A 26363-nucleotide genomic window follows, 5' to 3' on the forward strand; every position below is an offset into this window, starting at 1 on the left:
CACTGCCCTGAGAAATATCCCACCCTCTGACTCCACCACCTCAACTAAGCTTCACAATCATCATTGCTGTGTACAGTATTAAATTGTTTAAAACTTATACTGTGTATCCATACATATAATAGGCTTTTGTCTGGTGAAAATTTTTTTCCTGGAACTCCCCCCCCCCCCCCATTTACATTAATTCTTATGGGGAAATTGGATTTGCTTAACATGGTTTCGCTTAAAGTCGCATTTTTCAGGAACAGAACTACAACGTTAAGTGAGGAGTTACTGTAATGTTGATCGCTAATTTGTATCCTGAACCACTGAGGTCTGAATATCACTGCATTAAGCTATTGTCTTACAGGCTTTCTTGCATTACAGCTGTAATTTATACCTATATCTTACCTTATACCTATGCTTTACCTGGAACCAATCCCTATAGCCGTAGGCTACGTAACAAGGCCCTTTCAGGTTAAAATTTTCAGTATCACGTATTGCAGTGAATGTCTTGTTAGCTGAACATTAAGACTGAGGAATTACTGTAGATGGTGAATGTATAGTGCTTGGATAGCTCTCACCTGATCATGTTGCTGGTTTAAGTCTTAATTTGACTTTCTTTGTCCATTACAAATAATACGCACTTTTTCATACACGTCTACACATACAGAAGCTAACATTTTATTTAATACTTTGGGTATTTAAAACTTGTTGTGTTCTAGTCCAATATGTAATAAGGGTGCAACTAGGGGCTATAATTCTTGTTTTAGCTACGTTATTAAAAATATTTATTTTGTTTTCACAGAAAATTGAAAATCTCAAAGAAACAACCAATGTAAGTTTTTGTTGTTAACTTTTGCATCTATTATATGTAGACTTTACAGTAAAAAATATTGTATTTCATCCTGTTTAAATCTTTAAAGTTCTAAAAAGTATGACAGCAAAAAAGGAATTTGCTGCTTTACAGCTGTGCAGGAACCAGATTTTTTGTTTCATGGGGAGTTTCACAATTTTGAAACTTTACATTCCATTTCAGAATGGAAGAAAAAAATTTAAACATTTCCTGAAAACAAACATTTTGAAAATTTTTGTTTCAGGACATTTAAAAAGTTTCATTACAGATTTTGACATTGATATTTTTATAGTAAAAACGAAAAAGAAAATACCACTTTGAAACAGAAAGTTGAAATGGTCCATTAAAAAAAGGTTGAATTGAAAGAACAGTGTTTTCCAATGGAAGAACATTCCATTAGAAAATGTCTGACCGGCACTAGTTTTTTTGTTAGCAAGTATTTCTATCTTTTTCTAAAAAGGGCCAGTAAGGGTGTCTCTGTATAACTTTAATGCCATTGAGAACCCACTTCTCCAGATCTTCTTTCTTGGGCTTTTTCATGTGGTCATTTTGTGGTTTTCCTCAAACCTTGCTGACACTTCATTCAGAGATAGAATCATAGAATATCAGGGTTGGAAGGGACCTCAGGAGATCATCTAGTCCAACCCCTTGCTCAAAGCAGGACCAATCCCCAGACAGATTTTTGCCCCAGATCCCTAAATGGCCCCCTCAAGGATTGAACTCACAACCCTGGGTTTAGCAGGCCAATGCTCAAACCACTGAGCTATCCCTCCCCCTTACCATTGTTAAGTTGTCTTCCTTCTTCCTGTTCTGTTGTTGTTCTCTGTGGGTCTGTCCTTACTATCTCTCCAATTTTCTTCTTGCACTTACCCCAGGTAAACTCAACTATTCATAGTGATCTCTCATTGTGACGCTTCTGACACTCAAATGTACCTGTCTGTTCCTAACCTCTTCCCACTTTCTCTGGGTATCTCTTCCTGCTTGTCTCCTTATCAATATTCCCACCCTCTCTGATTGTCAAGCTGTGGGGTTATCTTTAATTTCCTCTCTTTCCACTTCTCATATCATATCCAGGCTTTGACCAAATCTTGTTTCTGTTTCTAAAATCTGTCCCCCCTGCCTCCCTATCCCTGCTATTGAATCGCTGGTTCATCCTTTCCCCAGTCTCGCTGACTCCTCTGTGTTCAGTATACCCAAAGTTCAGCAGTTAAAATTGTGTTCTGCTCCCTCCCCATATCCCCTTTGAGATCATGGCAAAATCCCCCCTCCACAGATCCATTCACTGGCTTATAAGTAAAGATGATGTTCGAACTTCAATACTGCACACTCTCTCCCATCACTCCCCACTGCCAACCTTTACTGTTCCCCACCTCCTTGCTCCTTTCATCATCCGTCTTACCTTCCTGCCATTTTAACATGCTGCTCCCTTCAATAGAGACAACAGCCCTGTTCTGTGTGAAAAAAATTATCAGTCCTTCAAACCCACTCCTTTCACCTTGGTTTCTACCTTTGACTCCCTCTCTGGTACAGTCTGCTCCTCTCCTGTTCCTGTCTCAGAATTTCTGTAAAAATATCAGAACTTGAATGATTTGCTCATTATCTAGAACTTGCTCCTCCTTTCTCTTTTCCCTCCCCTCACCCTCTTAAATTATGGAGACAGAAAAGATTAAGCTAAATTATGGCTTTGGAGTAGGGGATATCTTGGTGGTTTGTTTTTTAACTGCATTGGTACGATATTTACATAGAGGCTTATTCATAAATTGTTTCTCTTGAAAGTTTTAAATTGGATTCCCTTCCCTCTTGCTCCAGTGTTGTTATATGTTGCTTGTATGGTTTCTTTTAACATGCCGTATTGACACTTCTTTGCATGTTCTTTTGTAAACAGGAAGAGGAGAATAGATTGTGGCTCTACCAACCATGAGTGGCCCTTCTTAACTCCTTAGCCAAAATCTTTTAGTTAATGTTAATAATGATCAATACGTTTTTGATGATAACTTGTATTTTACAGCATTTGTGAGAGAAACATGCTAAATGTTTTATTTCCTCCTCCTAGAGTATGGTAGAATCAATAAAACACTGCATTGTGTTGCTGCAGATTGCTAAAGTAAGTATACTGCTATCTGTTCTGAACTTCAAATTGTAAGGTACTCTCACAATTGTGAAAACTTGTATTCTCTTTTTTACGTTTGCTTAAAATATAAGTCAACACTCTTTTGAAACAATTCTGGTTATATTTTAAAATATGCTTGTGATGAATTGGTTCATGGTGCTGTCCGATTTTAACTTTTGTTACTGTATTACAGAGTTCTGTAGGAAATAAATGTGTGCAGTTCATACTCAAAACCAGACATTACTCTAGCCTTTGTGCTTTTTGACAATACATCATACTTAGAAAATTATAAACTGTTACTTGTTTTGAAGCTTTTAGATGTAACAGTTTCATTTCATAATAACTTGCAAATGTTCTTAGATATGTGGGTAAAGATTATTATGTTGTAAGAAGAAAGCACTTCCTAAGTGTGAGCACTTTTAAGGTTCCTTGAGTAGATAAAGCAAGAAAAGTCACCCTTGGCTGTTATGTCATAAAGTTTGCTTCCTGTTTCTGAGTTGATTCTCAGAATGCATTAATAAAAGTAATAATGACAATGTAGCCAGCAGATCAAGGAGGTACAACTAAGATGATCTTGTGGTGAGTTCAGATTTTCATGTCTGGTAAGAAGCAGGATGGCAGCAATGATGTTTTTTTACTTGTCTGCCAGTGTTAGCTTATTCTCTGTCCCTGGTGAAGAACCTGATGGTTTATCCACTCAGAGTAACCTGCTATAAATTATAAAATCAATAGCTAGAGTGTTATACCACAATAACTGTAAAACTACCAGTATTGCTTCCAATAGGAACAGAGTGTGGTGACCTGCTGCAGCCCCAGGTCACAGACTGTCACTGATGTTGGTTTGAACCTGCTTCTGAGTTACATGTAACCTGGGATACTTTTTCTTTGTCCTCCATACTTGCCTTGGGGTACAAGTGAACAGGACACCTCCTCCCAGCCTATTAATTTCTTGAAAGGGTATTTTCAGGTAGTTTAGGCCCAAAATATAGGTTTTACAAAATCCAACCTTTTTAAATGCCTCTCAACTTCTATATTAAAAGTATTACAGTGACGAGGGCTTTCAGTTTGGCTAATGCAATGTTATTAGTCATGCAGGGAGACCCAGAAAGTGAAATTAGCAATAAAAATAAATGAAACTGACCACTCTACTTTGCACTTCAGAGAGGTTGGACAAGAATGAAAACAGCATATTTGATGAAAGGGAAAATCAAATTGTATTTTTTAAAATCTCTTTTAATATCTAAATTCTGATTCAACAAGGTTCTTACAAGACCTTAATGTTTTAACACAGATAAGGAATTTAAAAATATTTTGTTTTCCAACCTGACATTGGGCCTTTTTGAAGTAGAAAATTTTATTACTGTATATTAAAATAAAATACAGGAAATGCACTCTGGCTTTTCCGTACCACTTAGGAAAGTGTTTGGTATGCTTCTTAAATTCTGTTTGAGTATTTAAAGTGTAATTTCTTAAAGTTGTAGTTTTTTTGGGACTTACTTGCTCTATTTAGGTTATGTTAATTACAACACTGTCCAGTTTACTGTCTGTCTTGCTGTTGGCATATAATATACAGACCCCTATTCTGCGAAGAGTTGAGCATGTGCATAAATATTTGCAGGACTGAGGCCGTGGCAACCTAAGCACACCAATTTGTAATGGGGTTCTTGAATACTTTAAAGAAAGCATCAGCTGTATTCTAGACCAAAATTATTTTTAAAAAGTTTTCAAAGATAGTGCTCCTTCTGGGCTTAATCCTGTAGTGCCAAGTACATCCTGTGATGTGTTGATGCCATTGGGAATTGGGAGCACTTGGCACCTCAGAGGATCAGATCCCTCTGTATTTAGGGTCAGTTCAGGATTTATGTGAAATTCAGTATGCTCAACCGTCATCTTAGTTAACATTTTTTCCCCAAATCATTTTCAAGGATAATGTATGAACAGCTTTGATTTCTGTCCTAGAGGAGATAAAGTGAGAATGTCCTTAATTGCTAACCAGACAAATTACAGTCAAACTAATTTTAGGAAAACTCTTAAATTGGGGGGGGGAGGAGGAGGGATTGCATTAGCTGCCATGTTTATATGGAATAACAATATTTTAAAAGTTACAAAATAAATTTTATGTCACTTTTGTGTATTTAGAAACATTGTTACAGTTCAGATTGGATTTATAGTTATTGTCTCAAAGGCCATGTAAAATTTGTTCCATGTAAACCTGGAGTTAGAAAAGCCAATTCCTTGGGGGTTTTATTTGTAGATTAAATTTAGTTCAAATCTTGAGTTCCCTGTTTCCTTATGAAGAAATGTAAGCTTTTAGTGTTAAGGTGTCTATTGGAGAAACAGTGTTCTATGTCCCCTTCTGGTCTTAAGTTTCAAAACTAAATATTGTGTGCTAAAATTGTTATAATTTAAGGTAGTTTGCTATTGTCACATAAGTTCAGTACACACAAAATTTTGTACCTGGTTTTCATGCCTGTGTAGCTGTACCATTGCTGCCAACGGTGTAAGGTCTAGTTTAGACCATGCACAGGCATATTTAGCACCATGTTATCTAATCCTGTTCAGAGTTAGCTGATGTGGTGACAAACATCAAAGCCTGGCTTACACTATCATTTTCACTGTAAATAGCACAAGTGCAGCTGCACTGTAGCTGCTAAAATGGGCAATGTTTCCTAATGCAGATTCTCCCGAGGAGGCATTGAAGCACAATCTTCTTCAAAGTCTGTCACAACTGACTGAATTGGCTCTTTGTCCCTGTTAAATATAAAATTTCCAGATCTCTCTCATGACCAGGGTGGGTTATGGGGAAGGAGGACAAAGATGGTCTATAATCTTCAACTGATACCGATAAAAACATTTGTTCTAGTAAGTGGTTTCTTGGCACTGGAAAAGCCTGAAGTAGTAGCACCCTCATCATGATTGGGGCTCTGTTGTTCTAAGTGCTGTACAGGTATAGAGTTCAACACAGTTTGTGCCCCAATGAGCTTACAAATGTAGTATTTGCCTTTACTGAATTGGACCATTTTTTCCTCCAGTCCTTCCTTTAGCACCAGTAACTAGATGGTGCTCACTTTTTTTTTTTAAAGGGGGCGGGGGAAGAGAGTTACTGTAGATTGTGCATTTTGTCTGCATGTACTGTTTTTTACACTCACTTATGACTTTTGTTAATAATTCAGAGGTAAGTATTGTTTTAATGTTTGTTTTATGCACAAACTGGGAAAAGTTAATTGAACATGGAGAAAATATCCTATTCCCTACAAGTCCTCCCTCACCATTTTAATTTCTGCCTCCACCATCTTAAATGCCCTTCACATGTACATATAGTTTGTGGCTGCACAGTACTTTTGAATCCTTTGGAAAGCTACATAGATCTTCTCTTGAATTGGTTTAATTTCTGATGCAAATGTTAGCAATGAGTCCCGTTCATAGCACTGGGATTTTTGTACAACTCTGTCAATTGCATTGCATATTGAGGCTAGATCCATTAATGACTATCAACCAAGATGGTCAGGGACATGACCCCGTCCTTCTGGTGTCCCAAAACCTCTACCTGCCAGAAGATGGGACTGGATGACAGGATATGGATCACTCAATAATTGCCCTTCTCTGTGCATTCCCTCTGAAGCATCTGGCACTGGCTGCTGTTGAGAGACAGGTTACTGAACTAGATGGAGCATTGGTTTGACTGTGTGTGGCCATTCTTATGTTCTTATCCTTTACTTAAAGCCAGTTTATGGCTTTGTGTCTGAAATGGTAGCCCTGTAACTGCTTAATGATGTCACTATTATGCTTCCATTTAGTTCTCTATTCTATAAACATTTGAGATTCCAGCATTATTCTCTTTCCAAAGCCACAGAGGCAAAATCTGGCTAATTTCTTTTTGTAGATTCATAGGCCAAGGCCAGAAAGGAGCCCTGTTATCTTCTCTGACCTCCTCTATAGCACAGGCCATAGAATTTCCCTCAAAATAATTCCTAGAGCAGATCTTTTAGAAAAAATCCGATCTTGATTTAGAAATTGCCAGTGATGGAGAATCCACCATGACCCCCTGTAAATTGTTCCAGGGGTTAATTACTCTTACCCTTAAACTTTTTTTTTTTATTATTATATTATAGACTCTTAGGCAAAAAGTTTCACCTGCGCAAGTAAGGGAAGTCATGCTAAAAGCCTGCTGGCAACAACTATGATGTATTGTATTGTAGTTGTGATAGCTAAGATTTTCAAACGCTTTGAAGTCTGAATTTCAAAAGTCTCACTTCAGGTTTTTAAAAACAGGTAGAACCATCCCTAAGAGAAACATACAATATGTATAATTGTCACAGTACATAACTGATTAACTATAAAAGATTGATATGTTAATATTTTTAACATTTTTCCTTAAGGACCAAAATAATGAGGAGAAGCACGCAGATGGACTTATAGTAAGTTTAAATCTAATGTTATCTCCCTTTATTTCTGCAGAACATATGAACAGAGACCTGAATTTCCACTCATTTACAACAAACTTCCTTCTTTCTCTTATTCACTGCTTCAATTGTCTTGTTTTTTTATCTGTCGAAACTTTAGCTTCTGCAGCTGGCCATCCATCATTACCATTAGGGAAAATATTTTCCAGGTTTTCTGCTTCTTTTTAAGTGACCGTATTGTGGATGTATCCTTGTTTATTTATACTTAATTTAACAAATTTAAAATCTGCATGTGAACTAGATGTAAGGGGAAATGGTTGGGATAGAAATAAGCCTATTATGTTGAATCTGACATACTTTATAAATAGAGTACATTTTGTTGCCCACATGCTATAAGTGGGGTGGTGTTTTCGATATGGTATTTTCCATCTGACACACAAATGGGAAAAAAGATTGTTATTAAGTCTGTTTTAGCCATCTCATTTTTAATATAACCTCTCTCATTTATCTTTGATTTCAGTCTTTCATGACTTCTATTTCCTCTTTCTGTGTTTGTCATTGTTTGAGTATGAATCACATCTGTATTGGCTGGTTGCTCTAGAACTTCATTTCCTAAAAACTGGATGTTCTTTTCGTTTCAATCGACAATGTAATTTCTGATCCCTTAGTCTGTTCCTTCCATGGATTCTACTCTTGATGATGATGTATATTTCTGTTCAACATGTAAAAATTATGTGCTCACATTTGAGGCATCATGACAAAAGTTATGCTTCCAAGCAATAGGAATATTGCTGAACAGCATAATTCAACAAGAAAAGTTTAACATACCAGTCATAAGTAAATAGCAAAGTATACATCATTCCACTCCACCTAGAGCCCCTCCCTTCAGCCATCCCCAGAAGCCTTATCAAATTTTAGTGTGTCCTGAAGGCTTAAAAACTCAGGCTATTTAAGCCAAAGTGAGAAGTGAATTCCAGAGCCAAGGGACCCTCACAAAGAACACCCCATCTGCCATGGCATGACGTGGTATGGGGAGAGGCAATCTCTCAGTAGACATCAACACAAGCTGTCGACCATGTGCAGTTTTATATTTTTCTTTTTCTAAATGTAGCACTTTCAAAAACTGTAGAGATCAACCCTTGTCCACATGCTTGAGATCTGGAAATATGTTTATATATGAGCTCATCAGAACTTTGAACCTTTTTGGGGAACTTGATCTCATGACAATAAAGAGCAGAAGCAGTCCAACAAAATGGGTTATTCTAATTGTGAAAGTAAATGTTTATCATGTAGATCTAGATCTGAAGGTGAAATTAGTTTCTCCTTTAAACTTTGAGAATTCAATGCTAGCAAAAGGTGCCGAATTGATTGCACTGGAGCTTGAGGCTCCCCTCTACAGGTCAGGTATAAAGCAAAGCGGGCTTGCTCACACTCCCCCTCCAATGTGGAGAGACCTTCTCTGGGGGTGAGAGGGTAGACCAGCTTTTATGCCCATTCAGTTTTTTGTGCATCTGAGGGTGCTAAAAGGGTGTCAGTTGTATAATGTTTTTCTTACATGGACAAGTGTCTATTTGAACTTTGAAGTGAGAGTGTAAATGCAGAATTTGTTTAATGCTTGTTGTAAATATGGCATAAAATTAAATATATACATATATATAGGAAATAGGAAAGATAATCTCCATGGGAGGGATATTGCTCTAAATGTAGCAGAACAGTTCTGCTGTGTGGGATGGAGGAGAGAGGACATGCAGCAATATTGTATAGCAGCACTCTCTCTGCAGTACTTGGGAGGATTTGGAGATTTGGACAGAGGGTCTGTAAGCATTTCTGCTGGCTAAGTATAGTGTAGAGGCATCAACAACTTGTTTATAGACTGAGGATGTAGTAATAGCTGTGTCATGATTTGTGGCTGTCCACGTTGACATAGTGGATTGTTTCTAAAACGCCACCGAAATTATGCTGTAGCACAAATTCTACATCTGGTACGAAACCAGTTCAGAAAGCTCCATTGCCTTTGCAGTAAATCAAACCCGGGTTGACGTTGAGTGAGGTCTGAGACAAGATAATTATTCATCACTTTCTCTGCGGACCATGATGCTGACCACATGTCCTCTACCGTAAATCCCTCACCCGGTAAACTTATCCACTACGGGCAATGTGGGGGCCGATGACCATGTAGTTGATTAAGCAAGTATTTAATTAATGGCAGATGTGGCATATCATGCATTTTTGTCATGAGCTTTGCTACACTTTCCTCTCGGCGATCACTGGGTGGAGCAATATTGCAGACAGCCAGTAACCATGGCAGAGGAATAGATTTAAGCATGCCTGAAATAACATACATGGTAGAATTTAATTGTATGTTGATCATCTTTGATGGAGACCAACATAAGATCTCAGACTTCTAAACAACTATGTGAAACAGTAGAAATTCAGGAGAGTAACTCAAATTGAGAAGTTAAAAATCCCTAGTTATAGGCTGAATGCATTTTTCTGTTCGGAACATTCTGTGGTAAAAATACTTCTGATTCTTTAAAATATGTGAATAATATACAAATATATTACTGATAATACTTCTGCATTTAATCATATGTGCAACTGGTGTGACCTGTTGAAGAGGAACTTTCAGCCTATTGTAATTTCAAAAATCTATTTAACCCCACATAAATGGCTTCAGTAATGGGTATTCCACCAAAACCTAACACAAACTACGGTCAGTGCACTTTATCATTCATTTTGAAAGCTGCATCTTCTGCCTCATTATAGAAGTGTTTTAGCAATAGCGACATAAGGCATTGTCTCATGAACACTAAGACTTTCATTAAGAACAACTTTTATGTTATAGTGGCACAGTAGTACCTTTCTTGCTCAGATTAAGGTTTTCTGTTACAAACCTTGGTTACTGAGCTTTAATATCTTATCTGTTTAAAAACAGATGAGGCTGGCATGTGACCCAAATTGTCAGCCTATATGGAAATTTTGTGTTTTTAATATAAAAATTCCAATCCAGTGGGCCATGTTTGTTGCTGAGCTGTCAAATACTCAGTTCTGTGATACGGTTTCTTGGGGGACAGCAGAATAATGAAAATTTACAGGTGTGCAATCCTGGACATAGTTAATTTGCTACTTGGGGTGGGGAGCCTTTGTATTCACTTTAAAATATTCACTTTAAAAATTCACTTTAAAAATATTCACTTTAAAAATTTGCTACTGATAATGTTCAGTAGTTCTTTCATAGTTAGGAAGCACACTGGAGGTACTGGGTTAAGTTTTCTACTTTAGTGCTACAGCTTCTTAAAGGTTCTAACATGAGGTCTGAATTTAGATTTAGCCTGTTGAAAGGGGAGAAATATGTTTTATTGATGTTCTACTGATTCCCATATAGAAATTGGAAAGTAAGTTGAATGAGAGGAAGAGGAAAGATTTAAAAAAATGTTGAAAACTAGATGTTTGCTTTTTGTTCTCCGACATTACAGCCAAATGCATTGCCAGTGAACTCCTGTGTACACAGAGGGTATGTCTATGCCGTGGGGCTGTTTACACATCTGGTCTTGAGCTTGAGCCTAGGCTCTAGGACCCTGCGAGGTGGGAGGGTCCCAGACCTGCAGCCCAAGCTGGAATGTCTATATGCAGTTAATTAGCACAGGCCAGTTGTGGGTGTCTAATTGCAGTGTAAACGTACCCAGAAGGTCTTGTTATATTAATTTTTAAAACCGTTCAAGGAATGATAGTTCTGTATCCCCTAATGCAAAGAGGGAACTGAGTCTAAACAAAAGTAGTAATGGATTCTTAACTATCACATATAAACTGGTCCTGTGTTACATCAGCACTAGCTGTAGAGAAGCAATTTCTCAGAACCGTAAGAAGCTACAGATTTCTCAACATTGAAGCTGCTCTCCTCCTCCTAATCTGAGTCAGTCAAATAACTGAATATGAATAACTTTGCTATCTTCAGTAGTCCGCTGCCACCTAAGATAACTAATACTCATTGAACTCTTTTACCGCTAGATAAGGAAAAGGGAAGAGGGAGAGGCTTTTACTACATTTAGCCTGCATCAAAACGTGAAGGTCCCTAAACATAAAGTGGAGTGAAGTAATAGGCTAAAGTAATGAGCATAGGCAGTACGCCTCTACCCCGATATAACTCGGTCCTCCGGAGGCAAAAAATCTTACCACGTTATATCGAACTTACTTTGGCTCCCCTGCTCCTTGTCTCCTGACCGCCCCTCCAGAGATCCTCTGTCCCTAATCACCCCCAGGATCCCATCCCCTACCCAACACACCTGCCCCCTGAAGGAACTCACCGGCAGCAGCGGGAAGCGGAGCAGCCCAGCCCCAGCCCGCTCCACTCTGCCAACTCCCAGCCATGGTGCTCCGCTTCCAGCTGCCGGTGAGTGCGGGGAGATTGGGGAAAGGATGCCCCCCGTACTCACCAGTGGCGGGAAGCAGAGTGCCGCAGCTGGGAGCTGGTGGAGTGGAGTGGGCTGGGGCCGGGCTTCTCCGCTTCCGCCGGTGAGTGCGGGGAGGTTGGGGAAAGGATTTTGACTCTACTAAGTTCTCAAGCAGCATTTTTCTTTCTTTTTCTATCTCTAAATTTCAGTTGTTGATAGAAATATTTTTTCATTGGTTTATGTGTGTACAGTGAGATTGATGTTTACTGATATTTACCAATAAAAAGCCAATCCTTCCAAGCCTAAATATAGCAGTCCAAGACATTTGCATGTAAAGAGGCAGGGAGTCATAGGTATATTATATAACAAAATATTAGAACAGTGAAGTGAGGAACAATCATACAAGTTGTTTGGCTCAAAGGTCCTTGCATTGTATGTTTCTAAGATGCTTGTTCTGCTAGGACCTGATCCAGTATCTACTGAAGTCAATAGATTCCCATTGACTTTAATGGAAATTGGGTTGGGGTCAGAGTGCCTGTGTTGAGATGAACACTGTAAATCCATGAAAAATTCTTTTTGTCAAAGGTATGCCCAATAATGTGGTGATTTTACATTGTTATGTAGTTCCTTAGTGCAGTCTGGACAGTGTTTTGTTTTCTAAATGTTAGTTTACATATCCGATGGTCTTGTTGAAAAATTAGGCTCCCTTCCTCTTCTGTGCACACAATGACCATTAATGGGAGTTGCAGGGAATTGTAGAAACTAAAGCTGGGAAACTAGTTTTCTTTACAGGAGAATTCAGGTTTACATCAAGTTGAGTTTAGTATATTCTAATTAAGTATTCTTTATAAAAAGTATTGCAAAATAATTCATGTCTTCAACTGTTAATTTGTATGTCAAGTCTCTCTCAGGCCTTTGATGTCTTGCATTCAGGCATCTTCATACATGGAACACGTTTTACTGTATTTTAAAAAAAAAGCTTTAATTTATTTCTTTTTCTCAGAGTACTATTAACCCTGTTGATGCAGTATATCAGCCTAGTCCTTTGGAACCTACAGTGATCACTACAATGCCCACCCAGACTGTATTACCTCCAGGTACAGTACACAGACAGATGGTTCAGTAAAAATATTTGTGTGTTTTTTACATTTAGCTGGTTTAAGCTACTGTCTTGTACTTTGTAGCATATTTGCTATGAATTAATGAAAACTGTATACAATTGCAGAAAGGATGAAGGCTTATTCTTTAATGGGTTCTATCATCAGCATACATCTTCAGGCTTGTGAACTGGATTATGTAGTCCATGTAACTATGGCACTTTAAGTACTCCTGTTCTTTTTATGGCACTTTATGACTCTTTTTAATAAAAATGAATATTTTTGGTTGTCTTTTTCACGGATCTGCATCTTTGGCTTTGTTCATTTCGGTTCCAAAAAAAAACAACGGGTCTTTAGAGACTATACATCTCAATTTTTTAAAAGTTTGCAGGGAATGCTTTGCTATTGATTAGAGAGTTAACTTCCTTCTGTATATTCCTTTCTTCTTTACTCCTTTTCCCTATGGCAGTCCCCTTACTATGTCCCCTATTTGGATATGTTGTATTGCAGGAACAATACAATATGAAAATATATAAACCAGTAATTATAAAGGGTTTTTTTCTTCGGCTGGGGGGAAGTAAGACTTTTCAACCAGCTTCACGGATTAATAAATAGAAAAGATGAACAGCAAAAAAGGAAATAATCATATATTTCTCTTTGAAGAATGGCAACAATTGTCTAGATCATGGCTATCAAAGGTATTGTAAAACTACTAGGGGTTTCCTTCCATACCAAAGCAGGGATCTGCTGCTTATATGTGTCTGTTTTCTTTTTATATATTGAAATACCTTCTAGAGTCTGCTCAGTTGTTGAAATCAGAGCAGCGACCTTCGTCCTTGGCAGTTGGGCCTGTAGTAACATCACTAGGAAACCATCAGATTCCAACACCAAATAGTACAGGTATAGTTCTGGTGACTCTCTTTCATGTTAAAGTATTAATTTTTTAAAATGTAAACTGAATTTTGTAGAATTTATATTTGATGTTGTCTTTAGATAGAAAGTTACATTGTATAATGTAAGTATAAAAGAAAAGCCATTTCTAGCTACATTTTCCCTTATCTTGAACTTTCACCTTAGCTACCATTTTAATGCTGCTGATATTCAATTGGACATAATTCTTTTTAAATTACCTGTGCTAGTCCTACCCAAGTAAACTTCTAGGATTATTTAACTTAAATGTATCTTAAGTGTGTCACTTAAGCAAGAGGAGCCCATTCAGCACATGACCATAGACTATATTTGCTTGTATTGCTCTTAATACCATACTTTATAATTAACTCGAATCCCATATCTCCTGCACATGCAGATCTATCTCTGTAGTGATTGCCTGGCTTTCACTTACCTTGGCTCTACTGAAATCCTCAACCATGCTTTCATCTCCCATCCTTCCTTTTCTCTGGCCTCTAAAGTTCTCTTTCCCCCTACACCCAAATTTTAACATTTCCGTAATCCTACTGCCCTGGCTACCTTTTCACATATATAAAGGATTATGTTCAAATCACTCTCAGCTTTAAATTGCTCCATGAGATCAACATTCATTTCAGGATGTGTTTAAAATCAATTTTGCTCCACTCTATTTGAGGAACCGTACCTCTACATACTCCCTTCCTTTGCTTATCTCTATCCCTTCCATGTTCTTGCTACTGCTGGTATGAGATTTTTGCTGTTTCAGCCATCAGAGACAGCCCCTCTGTCTTTATGCCTCATGAACTCCTCCATCTCCTCTTATGTCAGAGGACGGCAAATAGGGCTTGTACCTTTTTAAATAATAGCGAGGTATTAACTGTGTAATTGTTTAATTTTGTAAACTATTTTGAGATAATGTATGTATATAAAAGATAAATTTGCAGAATTAAAGTGTTAATGATATGAAAGATATCTAAATCAGTTCAATATTTTTGATATGTACAAGGTTTTTCTTGAGCATTGTAGCTTTCTAGCTGCTAAAATGTAACATTCATAATTATCAAAATGCTGGAGTTTTAACTATTTAAGTTGTCCTTTACAATTTTTAATTATTTATTAAACAGAGCTTTAGAATTCATATTTTTTCTATTTTCATAGCCATTACAGTACTAATGGTCCAGCACTACAATATCTGAAAGAACTTTAACAGTGAGCATTAGATTATATCTTAAGTATATAGTGTGTGGTTTGGTTTTTTTTTTTACAAATACAATAATATAATTTTGCCTCAAACATAGCTTTGGAGTGTCTCATTTACTACCGTCGTTGTTTGCCTGGTCTTCAGATTAGTGAAGTGTGATCTAGTTGTTTTTCCCCTCAGAACCTAACTTGCCTTTTGGTTAGGACTGCTTCTGTATTGGGCATCTGACCCCTTCCTGTACAAAACATATCAGCTCTGAATTACTACAGTGAGACTTAGACATTCATCTAGCATTTAAGACACACAGGAAAATGTGGTGCAGCTGTGGCAGTCAAAAAATAGTTTTCAGACAAGTAGTATATTTCTGCTCAGTAAATAGTGCTGCCTTAATTAACAGTTGTGCTTCATTACTTTATTTTAGACCTTCGATGTAAGTCAGTAGGCAGGAATCTCTAGAATTTTGCAGCACTGATATTGTGAGCCCAAGAACCTAAAACCACCTATTCTGTGTGTATGAAGGATTGAAGTCAGGGTCAGAACCACAGTCAACTAGCACTTAAAAATACAGCCTAATTCACGTTTATAATATTAACAATGCCAACAGCTGGCCATAAGGGTGTTTAAAAATTGCACTAATGTTCACTTTTTAGTTCAAAAAAGGAATTATGGTCTTGTAAGAATTAGGCTTTTAAATTTGGGGTGGTGGTATGTGGTTAGGTGACTTTCCATGCTATCACTGACTTCATGGGGAAATGGAACTTTTTTATTTTTAGAGGTTTAAAAGCTGACTAATATCCAGTCCTCTCTCCCCCTCTTGTCCCTCTCTTGTCCCCCTTGTACTTCTCTCTTTTCTCTCTAATATGACCCCCTCCCCCAAAATGGGAAGAACATAGGAATTGCCTTGTTTGATCAGATATGAGGCCTATCTAGTCCAGTCTAGTCTAGACTCTTAATAGTGGCCAGCACCATTTGCTTCAGAGGAAGGTATTAGAACCCAGCAGTAGGCAGATCTGTCCCGCACATTAGGTCTCAGCCTGATCCCCAGTAGAGAGAGGCTTAAACACGGAAGTATGAGGTTTGGTATCTCCCCTTCACAAACTTTTTGTTGTTGTGAATTATTCTTTATCAATACAAATATACAATTTCTATTTTAATCTTAAATTCTTGGCCTCAGATACTTAATGTGGCAGTGAGTTCCACAGTTTTGTGTGTTATATAAAAAGTATTTTTACTGGTTTTGAATTTTCCACCTTTTTAATTTAAGTGAATGCCTCTTGTTATGAGACAGAGGGAACAAAGTTAGATATCTACTGTCTATAAACTCTTATGTCCCCTCTTATTCATCTCTTTTATAATGTAAACAATCCCAATCTTTTCAATCTTCCTTCATATGAGAGTTTTTCCAGGCCCTTGATCATTCTTGTTGCCATTCTCTGAAATCCATTTACTTTTGAAATATCCTTTTTCAGATGAAATAGTATTTCAGATGCGGTTGAACTGTTGAAGTATATTATAATATTCTCTGTATTATTCATGATCTCATTCCTTATGCAAGCTCTAATGTATTGTTGCTGTTTTGACCACAACTATGCATTGAGTAGCGGTCTTTACTGAGCTATCTACACTGACTCTTGGGTCCTCCTCTTAATATGATATATTTACCTGATTAATTTAGAACCTCCTGAGGTATACAAGTAGTTTTAAATTTTTCCCTCCAGTGTGTATTGCTTTCATTTGTTGACACTGAATTTCATTTGTCATTGTGTTGCCCATTCACTCTGGGTCTTGAAGTTCCTCACAGACGTCATTCGTCCTGACTACTCAGAGTAACTGTCATCTGCAAATGTTACTTTCTCACTACTCGCCTCTCTCCCCAGATCATTAATAAATATATTAAACAGCCCTGGACTGACAACAGAACCTTGAGTCAACTGATGTAACATTTTGCCCTGGTCAGAATTGACTATTTAATCCTTCTTTTTTTCTATCTTCTAGCCAGTTTTTGATCCATGAGAGTATGCTGCCTTTTACCCCATGACTACTTACCTTCCTTAGTAGCCTGTTGTGAGATAAAGGTCAAAGGTTTTTGAGAAGTCTTAAATAAATTATATGCTCTCGTTCTCTTTTATCCACTACTTTGCTTTACTGAGATGTTCCAGAAGTTTTAAGAAATTAGTGAGACACTATTTTCATGCTGGTTAGACTCTGTTATGATCTTCCAGGTGTACAATTGTTCTGTTTTTAATAATCACTTCAATCAATATGCCAGGTGCAAATGTAAGGCTTACTGATCTGTACTTCCCTTGATCTCACCTCAGAGCCTTTTTAAAATATTAGATGTACATCTTTTGCTAACCTCCAGTCTTCTGAAACAGTGGCATATGTTTGATAGCTCAGCCATTTCACAGTTAAGGGAAGGAGATGGAACTGGATCTGACCTCTTCTGGAAGCCAGTACCGTCTCGATCAAATGGTCAGTATAGAGTCCCTGGCATCCAGTTGGAGCACTCTAGAAAGCATTGATAGATCAGGAGGTCAGCATGCCCCCTTGCAGAATTGAATATTTAGACCATATCTATAAGGTATATAAGGAACCTAGGCCAACCATCCCTCACTTCATTACAGCCACACATTTTCTGAGGGCATATCTATACTACAAACTTCTGCTGACACAAATTACGTTGTTATATAGCTGCCGCAGTTAGTATATCACTTGTGCACGTGCATACTTGGCCCTGTGCATCAGCACTGCACGTACTTGCCAGGAATGCTTGTTTTGATGCACAGGGTGGTGCACCGTAGGTAGGTAGCCCATTGTGCAACTCACCACTATCCAGCACACTGTCTTTTGGCACGTTTTGAGTTACATGGCTGACTGGGACTGTGGGGTTAAGTTCCAATCATGCAGCTTTCTTCACCCCATAATATTATGTCTATCCCATATTTTGCATACCTATTTTAAAAATCGCATGAACTCGCATGGGACTTCTCGCTGTCTGCCATCTCTCAAAGAAACGTGGAGCCTGTGCAGCTCTACAGTATTGTCAAGAACATTGCAAGCACAGGATACATGATCCTCTGGTATTTTCAGAGCTGCAATAACTGTCATGTGGAGCAGGGCGATTTCTGGAGATCAGATTGCTGTGGGAAATAGCGAGAACCAGTTTAAGATGATGGTGGCGTTCATGGAGCAACTGCAGATGGTGGAGTTCTGCTTCTGGACCCAAGAAATGAGCACTGACTGGTGGAGTCGCACTGTGATTCACACTTGAGATGACCAACAGTGGGTGCAGAACTTTCAGATGCATGAGGCCCCATTCTTGGATCTGTATACCAAGCTCATTCCAGCGCAGGGACACCAGAATGAGAGCTGCAGTGACAGTGGCGAAGCAAGTAGCAATTGCACAGTGGAAACTTGGAACGCTGGGTTGCTACGAGTCAGTGGGAAACCATTTTGGAGTTGAAAAATCCACTAGGAGGCTATTGTCATTTAAGTTTGCAGGGCTATTAATAGTCTCCTGCTACACAGGACTGTGACTCTTGGCAACATGCAGAACATAATGGATGTATTTGTAACAATGGGTTTTCAGAACTGCAGTGGAGTGATAGATGGTACACGTATCTCTATTTTGGCTCCAGACCACCTTGCCACAGAGAACGTTAACCATAGAAATAGAGCCTTTTCTGTTATCCAAGTGCTGGTGGATCTCTGGGGACACTTCACTGATATCAGTGTTGGCTGATCAGGGAAGGTCCATGAACACAGGACTGTTCAGAAAACTGTGAGCAGGGATTTCATTTCCTTACTAACGGATCACCATTGGTGATGTTGAGATGGCAGTTGAGATCCTGGATAACCCAACCTATCCCTTATTCCCCTGGCTTATGAAGTCATACAATGGACATCTTGCACAGAAAGATTCAACTACTGGCACAGCAGGTGCAGAATGACAGTTGAATGTGTTTTTGGAAGTTTGAAGGTATGTTGGTGGTGTTTACTCGTAAGATTGGATCTCAGTGAGAAAAATAACATGGTGGCTACAGCTGCCTGCTGTGTCCTATATAATATATGTGAAGTAAAAGAGGAAAAGTTGCTGCAGGCATGGACAGCAGAGTTGGAGCATCTGTCTACTGAGTTTGAATGGCCTGACACAAGGGGTATCAGAAGAGCTCATCACAGAGCTGTTTGGCTCAGGGAGACTTTGAAAGAGCTCTTTAACAGCATCCCACAGTAATGTGTTGTGGTGTACTGTGTTCTACCTGGTTCTACAATTTGGGGATCTGTTAGGAATTGTGTTGTGCTTGGCATAAGTATAGGACTAAAACACTGTCAGTGTATCAATTTTGTAGTGCTTGCTGTACATTTGATTATTACTCTGTTTTTCACTGATCCTATGAGTTGTCACAATGTACAATAACAAGTAAGTGGGTGCTTTCACTACCGTCAGGCATTTTGCAGCAGTTGTTTGGAACCAAGAAAGATATTTTCCAAACAATAGAATGTTATTGAGTAACAAAAACACTCACAGGTCCGTGCATATGAAGCTGGTTGTCATTGTCCTCAGTACAGAGGGGTAGGGGTAGGGATGTGGCCCCTGATGCCATGTGGAATGTTGAGGTGTGTAAGGAGGTGCTATCCTGGAGTTCTCCATGGATTACAAGGGGAGGTGAGCCCATTATTGTTGAACCAGTTGGTCCACAAGAAACTGCAGCATCTGTGTTTGCTTCTGGAGAAGCCCCATTATGTCCTGGTGCATCTCCCCCTCCTCCTCCTGTGCTTTTCTCCTGTCCGCTCTTTCCTTCTCCATACAGTCTGCACTATTCATCCTCCAGGCCAGGGGTTCTCAAACTGGGGGTCATGACCCTTCAGGGGTCGCAAGCTATCAGGTCTGTGGGGCTGCGTAGTGAGGCAAAGACTCGCTGCCGCGGCACCTCCTGCTGGTCGTTGTGGGAATTAGCTCTCCAGCATCTGGAGCGCCGCCTCCTGACCGGTGTCTAGCCTGCCACTGGCCCCGTATCCTTCCCAGACCCCGGTGCCCTTTACCTTGAGGTGCTGCCCCCAGCAGTAACCCACAATTTGGGTCTCCCCTCCCAGGGGAACCCCCAACCCTCTATCCCCACCTTGCCTCAGTGGCTACTGCCAGTCGTCATCTAGACCCCACTCACTGGGACAGACTGCAGTCTGTAAACCACTCATCACTGGCAAGGCGGGTTTGGACCTGCTGCCTTTCCCTACAGCCCAGTACCTCTTTTAGGCTTTGCACAAGGTCTGCAGCCTGAGGACTTGCCAGGCTGGAGCTTCCCAGCTCCTCTTGCCTTTCCCCAGCACTTTTCTCTACCTCTGGTACCCTGTCTTTTCTCTGAGGAGCAGGGTAACTGCCCTGCTACAGACTGACAGCCCCAAGCCCCCATTAAATTAAATCCCTACCCCATTTTTAATTTAAAAAGGGTCACACTCAAAGGCTTGGTATGTGAAAGGGGTCACCAATACAAGAAGTTTGAAAACCACTGCTCTAGGCCCTCTGTTTGCAGTCTGTGCAGTACTGGCTTGTAGGGTCTCATAGAATGTCATCCCAAGTGCTACTCTTTTTCTCCTCCTTATCTGACTCAGGCATTCCACAGGTCTGGCTGGGGCACACATCAAAGCCACAGCTACAGATAAAACACACAGAGGTATCATCAGTATAGTTACAATGGAAAGTGAAAATTAAGATTCAGAATCCCTTTCCCTTGTTCCCCTAAAATTTTAAACAAGACATGCTTATTGACACTTCTGCTTTGGAGTGCTTGTGCACGGTGCCATTCATAGCACCAGCCATGATGAGTATGACCCACCAGGGGTGAGATGAGGAGGGAGTTGCTCAGTTGCATGAAACTATGAGCATTGGGCAATAGCACTGAGTATTGGCACCATTTTCCACAGGCAGTGATGATTTTAGCCATTATCTCACTCCGAAGGGTAACAAAGATACAGAGAGCATAGCTGTTGCTGGTGTCCCAAAGCCCATTTATTGGAATGGTTTCTGCCCAAGTTACTTTACCACGCCAGTTGGTGAAGTAAAGTGTTCTACAGCAGAGAATGAAATAAATCTGCCAACGCTAGAAACCTTCAGGAGAGGACTGCAGAATACCTCTGTGGAAGTTTCATTGAGATCTCTCAGGAGGATTCAAGGGACATCCCTGTGTACATAAACTGCTCTGCATGGCCCTCCTGCATCACTTGACGAAGGAATGAAAAGCAGATAACTTTACCTCTCTTTGTTGTACCACTACCTTTTCTATGAGTAAATTAATGAAAAGTCTATAGCTGTGTCCTTCCCTCACTGTAATGCAAAATAAATTTACACACTTATCTGAGGTTCCTTCCCCTGCATCAGGCTGGGATTAAAGTGCGGTGGAGACTCAAACAGGTCCCGGCTTGCAGCATATCTGGACCCCTTTGTCACATGTCCTCATCCTCTTCCATCACCACCTCACTGTTCATGGCAGGATTCTGTAACTCTGGCTGCTCAGAGGTATCCACAGTGGTGTGTGAGGTGGGGGTGGGGTCTCCACCAAGTTTGGCATACAGATTTTTGTAGAAGTGGGAGGTCTGCAGCTCAGCACTGGATCAGTTGGCCTCCCTGGCCACCTGATATGTCTGTCACAGTTTTTATTTTCATGTGTTACTGCAGCTGATCCCCTTCTGCATCCCCCTCATAGATGTCCATGTTCCTACAACTGGTCCATAGCTGTGCTTGCATAGTCTCTTCTCCCCACAGGCCCAGGAGATCCAATATCTCTTGTCTACTCCAAACCAGAGCATGTCTGGAGCGTGTAGCCAGCATGTTCAGCTGGGCAGTTGCATGTGACAGTGGAGAGCCGCTTAGGTGGCTTGCCCAGGTGGACAATCAGGAAAAGGCTTTTCAAAAATTTGCAAGGTTTTAAAGAGGAGATTGGGGGCTCCTGTTCTCCATGACCTATGGGCAGTGGAGTTCACAATTGTGACCAGAGCTGTCAGTGTCTGGCATTGTGGGACAGCTTCTCAAGGACTGCTAGGGTTGACACAGGTAATGCAGTTTGTACATTCGCGCTTAGGAAGTGGTGCTCTTTTGTTGGTTTAACGGAGGGCTTACATCCGGGGAGACTAATTTAAGTGTCAACACATGCACAACTAGGTCAACACAAGGGGACTTACATTGACCTAATTTTGTAATGTATACCAGGCCCAAGATTCTAGGATTGTAACAATAGAAGTGACTAGACAATTGCCTTCGCCCACTGCAAAGAAAGTATTTCCATCCTAACTCTGTATCTTCAAATGCCTGTGACTTTTTTTTGTTCTTTTTTTTTATTTACTTTGAATTTTATAATAAAATTGCAGGTCTGATCATTTTTGGTAACCTAGAAACATTTTAAGAACAGAAGGCTAGGTAGCCCCCACATACGTGGTTATTTTTACGTTGGCTGTTCTTTGTCTCAGCCAGCCTCTGTTTTCTTATCTTTCATTAGGAATGTCAGTGCCTAAAGTTGGGCTCCCAAATACATATTTAGGCTCCTAAATAAATGTGACCTGATTTTTTTTAAAAGATGTTGAGCACCTGCATTTCCCATAAACTTCATTGAGATTTCTTTAGGAGCTGTATGTTGTCATCACCTCTGACAAGTAGGCCTGGTTTATTTAGGAGGCTATCCATAGACTCAGGAGTCTGTGTGCCTGAAGTTAGTTTTGGAAAATTTTGTCCTTGTACTCTGCCTCATTAGTCATTCCTGGTAACGTATTTTGTATTACCTGTTGTGTGAAATTAATGTGTACCTGACTGATACTGATTCTTAATTTTATAGCTTCTTCTAGTTTCTAAACTCTGCTAATGTCTTAATCAACTTGATCAATCCAGTTAGTATATTGGAAATGGCTGGTTTAAAAATCAATAAAGCTTTTTCAAAGCTCGATTTCTTTAATTTCATAGGAAGTGGGCAGTCGGCACCCAGCAGCAGTTTAACCTCTCCGAGCCACGTCAATCTGTCTCCAAATACAGTTCCAGATTTTTCTTACTCCAGCAGTGAAGATGAGTTCTATGATGCTGATGAATTCTATCAGAACAGTTCTTCCCCAAAGCGATGCATTGAGTAAGTAGTGAAAGAACACAGAGCCTTATTGAATAGAGTTTCTAGAAGTGTAAGAAGCTATCTGTGTGGGTGTGGGTGTTGGGGAGTAATCCTGAAAACCTGGATGTGTTTCCTAATAATGGGTTCATGGTGTGTTTAGGTTTGGCAAGCTGGTCAGTGGACTAGTCGATTGACTATTATTTGATCACTGCCAAATGTTCCAGCAAGAATGCCCTCATGTAGCCTGTGGCTTGCCTGCTTTCATTTTTTAGAAGTTAATTTGATTGTGTTTTGCATTTTTCTGAGTTAAAAGAACCCAGTTAAGGTTTTTTTTAATTAGGTGTAAGTATTTAAGGCTAAGGTCTTACTCTTTTTTGTTACTTTTCTAATAAATTAATGCTTTAAAATATTTGACCTTTTTTTACATTATTTGACCAATATTTGACTTAATTGACAAGTTATTTTTGGACTGGTTAAATGCCCAACCTGAGGTGTATTGCAGCAATTGGTAGATAATCAGTGTCCTCCTTTTCCTAACACCTCCATATTCTTTAAATTTTTGAATAATTTCTGTTTCCATTTACTCTTGCCATTTGGGGAATTTTGAGAGTAACTAACTTTTTTTAATTATTGCTATTCACCTTTGAGAAATAATAAATGTATTTGAAACGGTCCCTTTTGTATGTGCATTTAGAATTTTTGTATGGATTTCATTGAGTCCCACTTTGGAGATTTTACCCAATCATTAGACTACATTCCGCTTGAAGTATTATATTATGTGAAGCTGCATATACCATTCTAGCTTCTGAATATTCCAGTATCTTGTAATTTCTCCATAAATGAACTTCTCGAGCAATCAGCCCCCATGTAAATGTTTAATTTAGTTAAATCCTAATATTTTGCCCTGAAATAAATGTTCTTCTGCGAGTGATTGCTCATATCCATTCCATGTAGGTGTGTGCGTGCTGCGTGCACATTGGTCGGAAGACTTTTTTACCCTAGCAACTCAGTGGGTCGGCTGGGCGCCCCCTGGAGTGGCGCCACCATGGCGCTGGATATATACACCAGCCGACCCACCCACTCCTCAGTTCCTTCTTACCGCCCGTGTCGGTCGTTGGAACAGTGGAGCGCGGCTTAGCTGACCTCCACTTCCCTAGCTACTCGTAGTTTCTCTCGTTAAGTATATAGTTCAGATGTTTATAGTTGTAGTTAACTTTATTTGTTTGTAGTATAGTATTTATTTCACAGGGGTTCGGGGTTTATCCCCTTCCCCTCACCCGGTGCCGGGTCCGATGGCCGGTCCACAGGGTTTTATAATGCTCGGCTGGCCACAAGCCGATGCTGACATGAGATCCTCTCCTAAGTGCCTCGAGGAATCTCACCTCATAGATAAGTGCCGCATTTGTGAGGCCTTTAATCCGAGATCAAAGGGGAGCGGGACTTTCGTCTCAAACAGCTCCTGAGGGAGGCAGCTCTTGCTCCTCCGCTCTCGGCATCGAGCGCTGGTTAATCTTCAGGAGCGCTCCCTCGGCACCGGATCGCCGGTACCGCCAAGGCCTCTCGGCGCCGACCGTCGCTGGCTCCGACGTCTACTCGGCCTGGAGGATGAAGAGGCACAATATCCTTGCTGCGTCCGAGCTGCCTGCTCCACAGCCGAGCGCTATGCTCAGTCGGATCGCCTGGCACCGATGTCTGCCGCGGCACCGACGATATCCGCACCGTTAACTCCAGCCAGGCAAGAGCCGTCGAGTCTGGTGCTGGAAAGCTCCCCGGTACGAACCGTGGTCGAGCTCGCTATTAAGCTGCGTCCGAGCCGCCTGCTCCGCAGCCCGAGCGCCCTACTACGTCGCACTGCCCGGCGCTGGTACCTGCTGCGGCACCGACAGTATCAGCACTGTACACTCCGGCCACGCAGGAACCGTCGAGTCCAGCACCTGAACGCTCCCCGATGCGAGCTGTGGTTGTGCTCACCATTCCCTCCACGCAGGAAACATTTCCACAGCGAGGGTGTTAATGGCGAGGGCAGAACCTGCGCTGCTTTAACCCCCGGTACCGCCGGTGCGGGTTATATTGTCTATCGCGAGCCTGTCTTGCTCACGCCACCCAGCGTCGGCACCACAGAGCGGCACCGTTCACGATTGCAGTCTCGCAGATGTTCTCGGTCCTGTCGTCAAGCCCGGTGCCGGCACCGTTCACGGTCCTGGCACCGTTCCCCATATCGGTACCGGTCGTACCCGCGGCACTGATCAGCGGCCCGTTCCCCGACCTGGTACACTCGGTGCAGATCCAGCTCTCGGCGCCGCTCCAGGCACTGGACTCACATAGCCGCTCCCGGCGTCGAGCCTCGAGATCTCGGCCAGCCTCCCGGCATCGCTCCGGTCGCAGGTCCCATTCTCACTCCCGGTACCGGTAGGCCTCACGGTACCGATTCCCGGTGCCGCGTCGAGCACGATGGCCATCCATTCGGATGTGGACACCAGAGTCTTCCGGGTGCTCCAGGACAGGACCCTGACCTCCATCAGTAGCTGCCCTGTACATCTTGGGCGCGCTAGCTGTGCTCCCATCGCGCTCTGTTCCGTCAGAGCACTGGGTACCAGGGGTGACAGTTAGTCGTCCCTCTCCAACCGCTATGGAGGGAGTCCGGTTCTGCCACCGGATTCCCACATCCCACCAGATCAGCAGGTCGTCCAGGAGCGTGAGCCCACACAAGACCCACTTGCCCCGGCTTTTCGTCTCCCTCCTCCCCAGATGAGGTGGGGGCACAAGCGTGCTCCTTGGACCCTCCCCTAATTGGCCTGGGGGCCCATCAGGACCTCCCGAGACGGGTGGCATTCACTATGAATCTCCAAGTGGCCACTATCCCGCCCGTAGGCACGGGAGTCGAATGCATGTGCATGGTATCCTCCAGGGGCGACGGGCACCTATATGTACGTCTTTCCCCCTGCTCCCTTGTCATCTAGTGGGAGACTTTACGGAGTCGGGTTCTCAGATCTCCCGTCAAGAGTTTGATGCCCTCCTGGAAAAAGGGCTCAAAGTGGCGAGAGCTCCCCTCCACACCTTGTTGGAGGTAGCGGACTCCACAGCCACGGCTCTGGCCTCGGGTGTTGCTACGAGGTGCATTTCATGGCTCCAGTTATCAAGCCTTCCCTCGCAGCTGCTACACACTATACAGGACTTGTCCTTCAATGACAAAGGCCTGTTCTCAAAACTGGCCCTAGGCTGCAAGGCCCAAAGGTCAGCGAGGTCACTATGCACTCCCTCTCGATATATACATGCCGATGTCTTTCCGCCCAGCCTCGCCGCCCTTACCCTGCGCCTAGACAAAGACAGGGCTTT

At 41.2% G+C, this 26363-nt stretch overlaps 1 protein-coding gene across 6 annotated transcripts in view; it reads left to right on the forward strand.

Moving 5' to 3' along the window:
* The window catches only part of OSBPL9 (oxysterol binding protein like 9), a 116466-nt gene that overhangs the window by 75994 nt on the left and 14109 nt on the right, over positions 1–26363 (forward strand). For 4 of the 6 annotated variants that reach the window (XM_045028845.1, XM_045028847.1, XM_045028844.1 and 1 more), the window contains 6 exons: positions 785–814; positions 2886–2936; positions 7322–7360; positions 12740–12833; positions 13629–13733; positions 22889–23048. In XM_045028845.1, the coding sequence (XP_044884780.1) occupies positions 785–814; positions 2886–2936; positions 7322–7360; positions 12740–12833; positions 13629–13733; positions 22889–23048 (479 nt within the window). The remainder of the gene's footprint in view (positions 1–784; positions 815–2885; positions 2937–7321; positions 7361–12739; positions 12834–13628; positions 13734–22888; positions 23049–26363) is intronic. The other 2 variants (XM_045028846.1, XM_045028849.1) reach the window with 1 other exon arrangement.

Source organism: Mauremys mutica, chromosome 8 (genome assembly GCF_020497125.1).
Source record: "Mauremys mutica isolate MM-2020 ecotype Southern chromosome 8, ASM2049712v1, whole genome shotgun sequence".
NCBI classification, from domain to species: Eukaryota; Metazoa; Chordata; order Testudines; family Geoemydidae; genus Mauremys; species Mauremys mutica.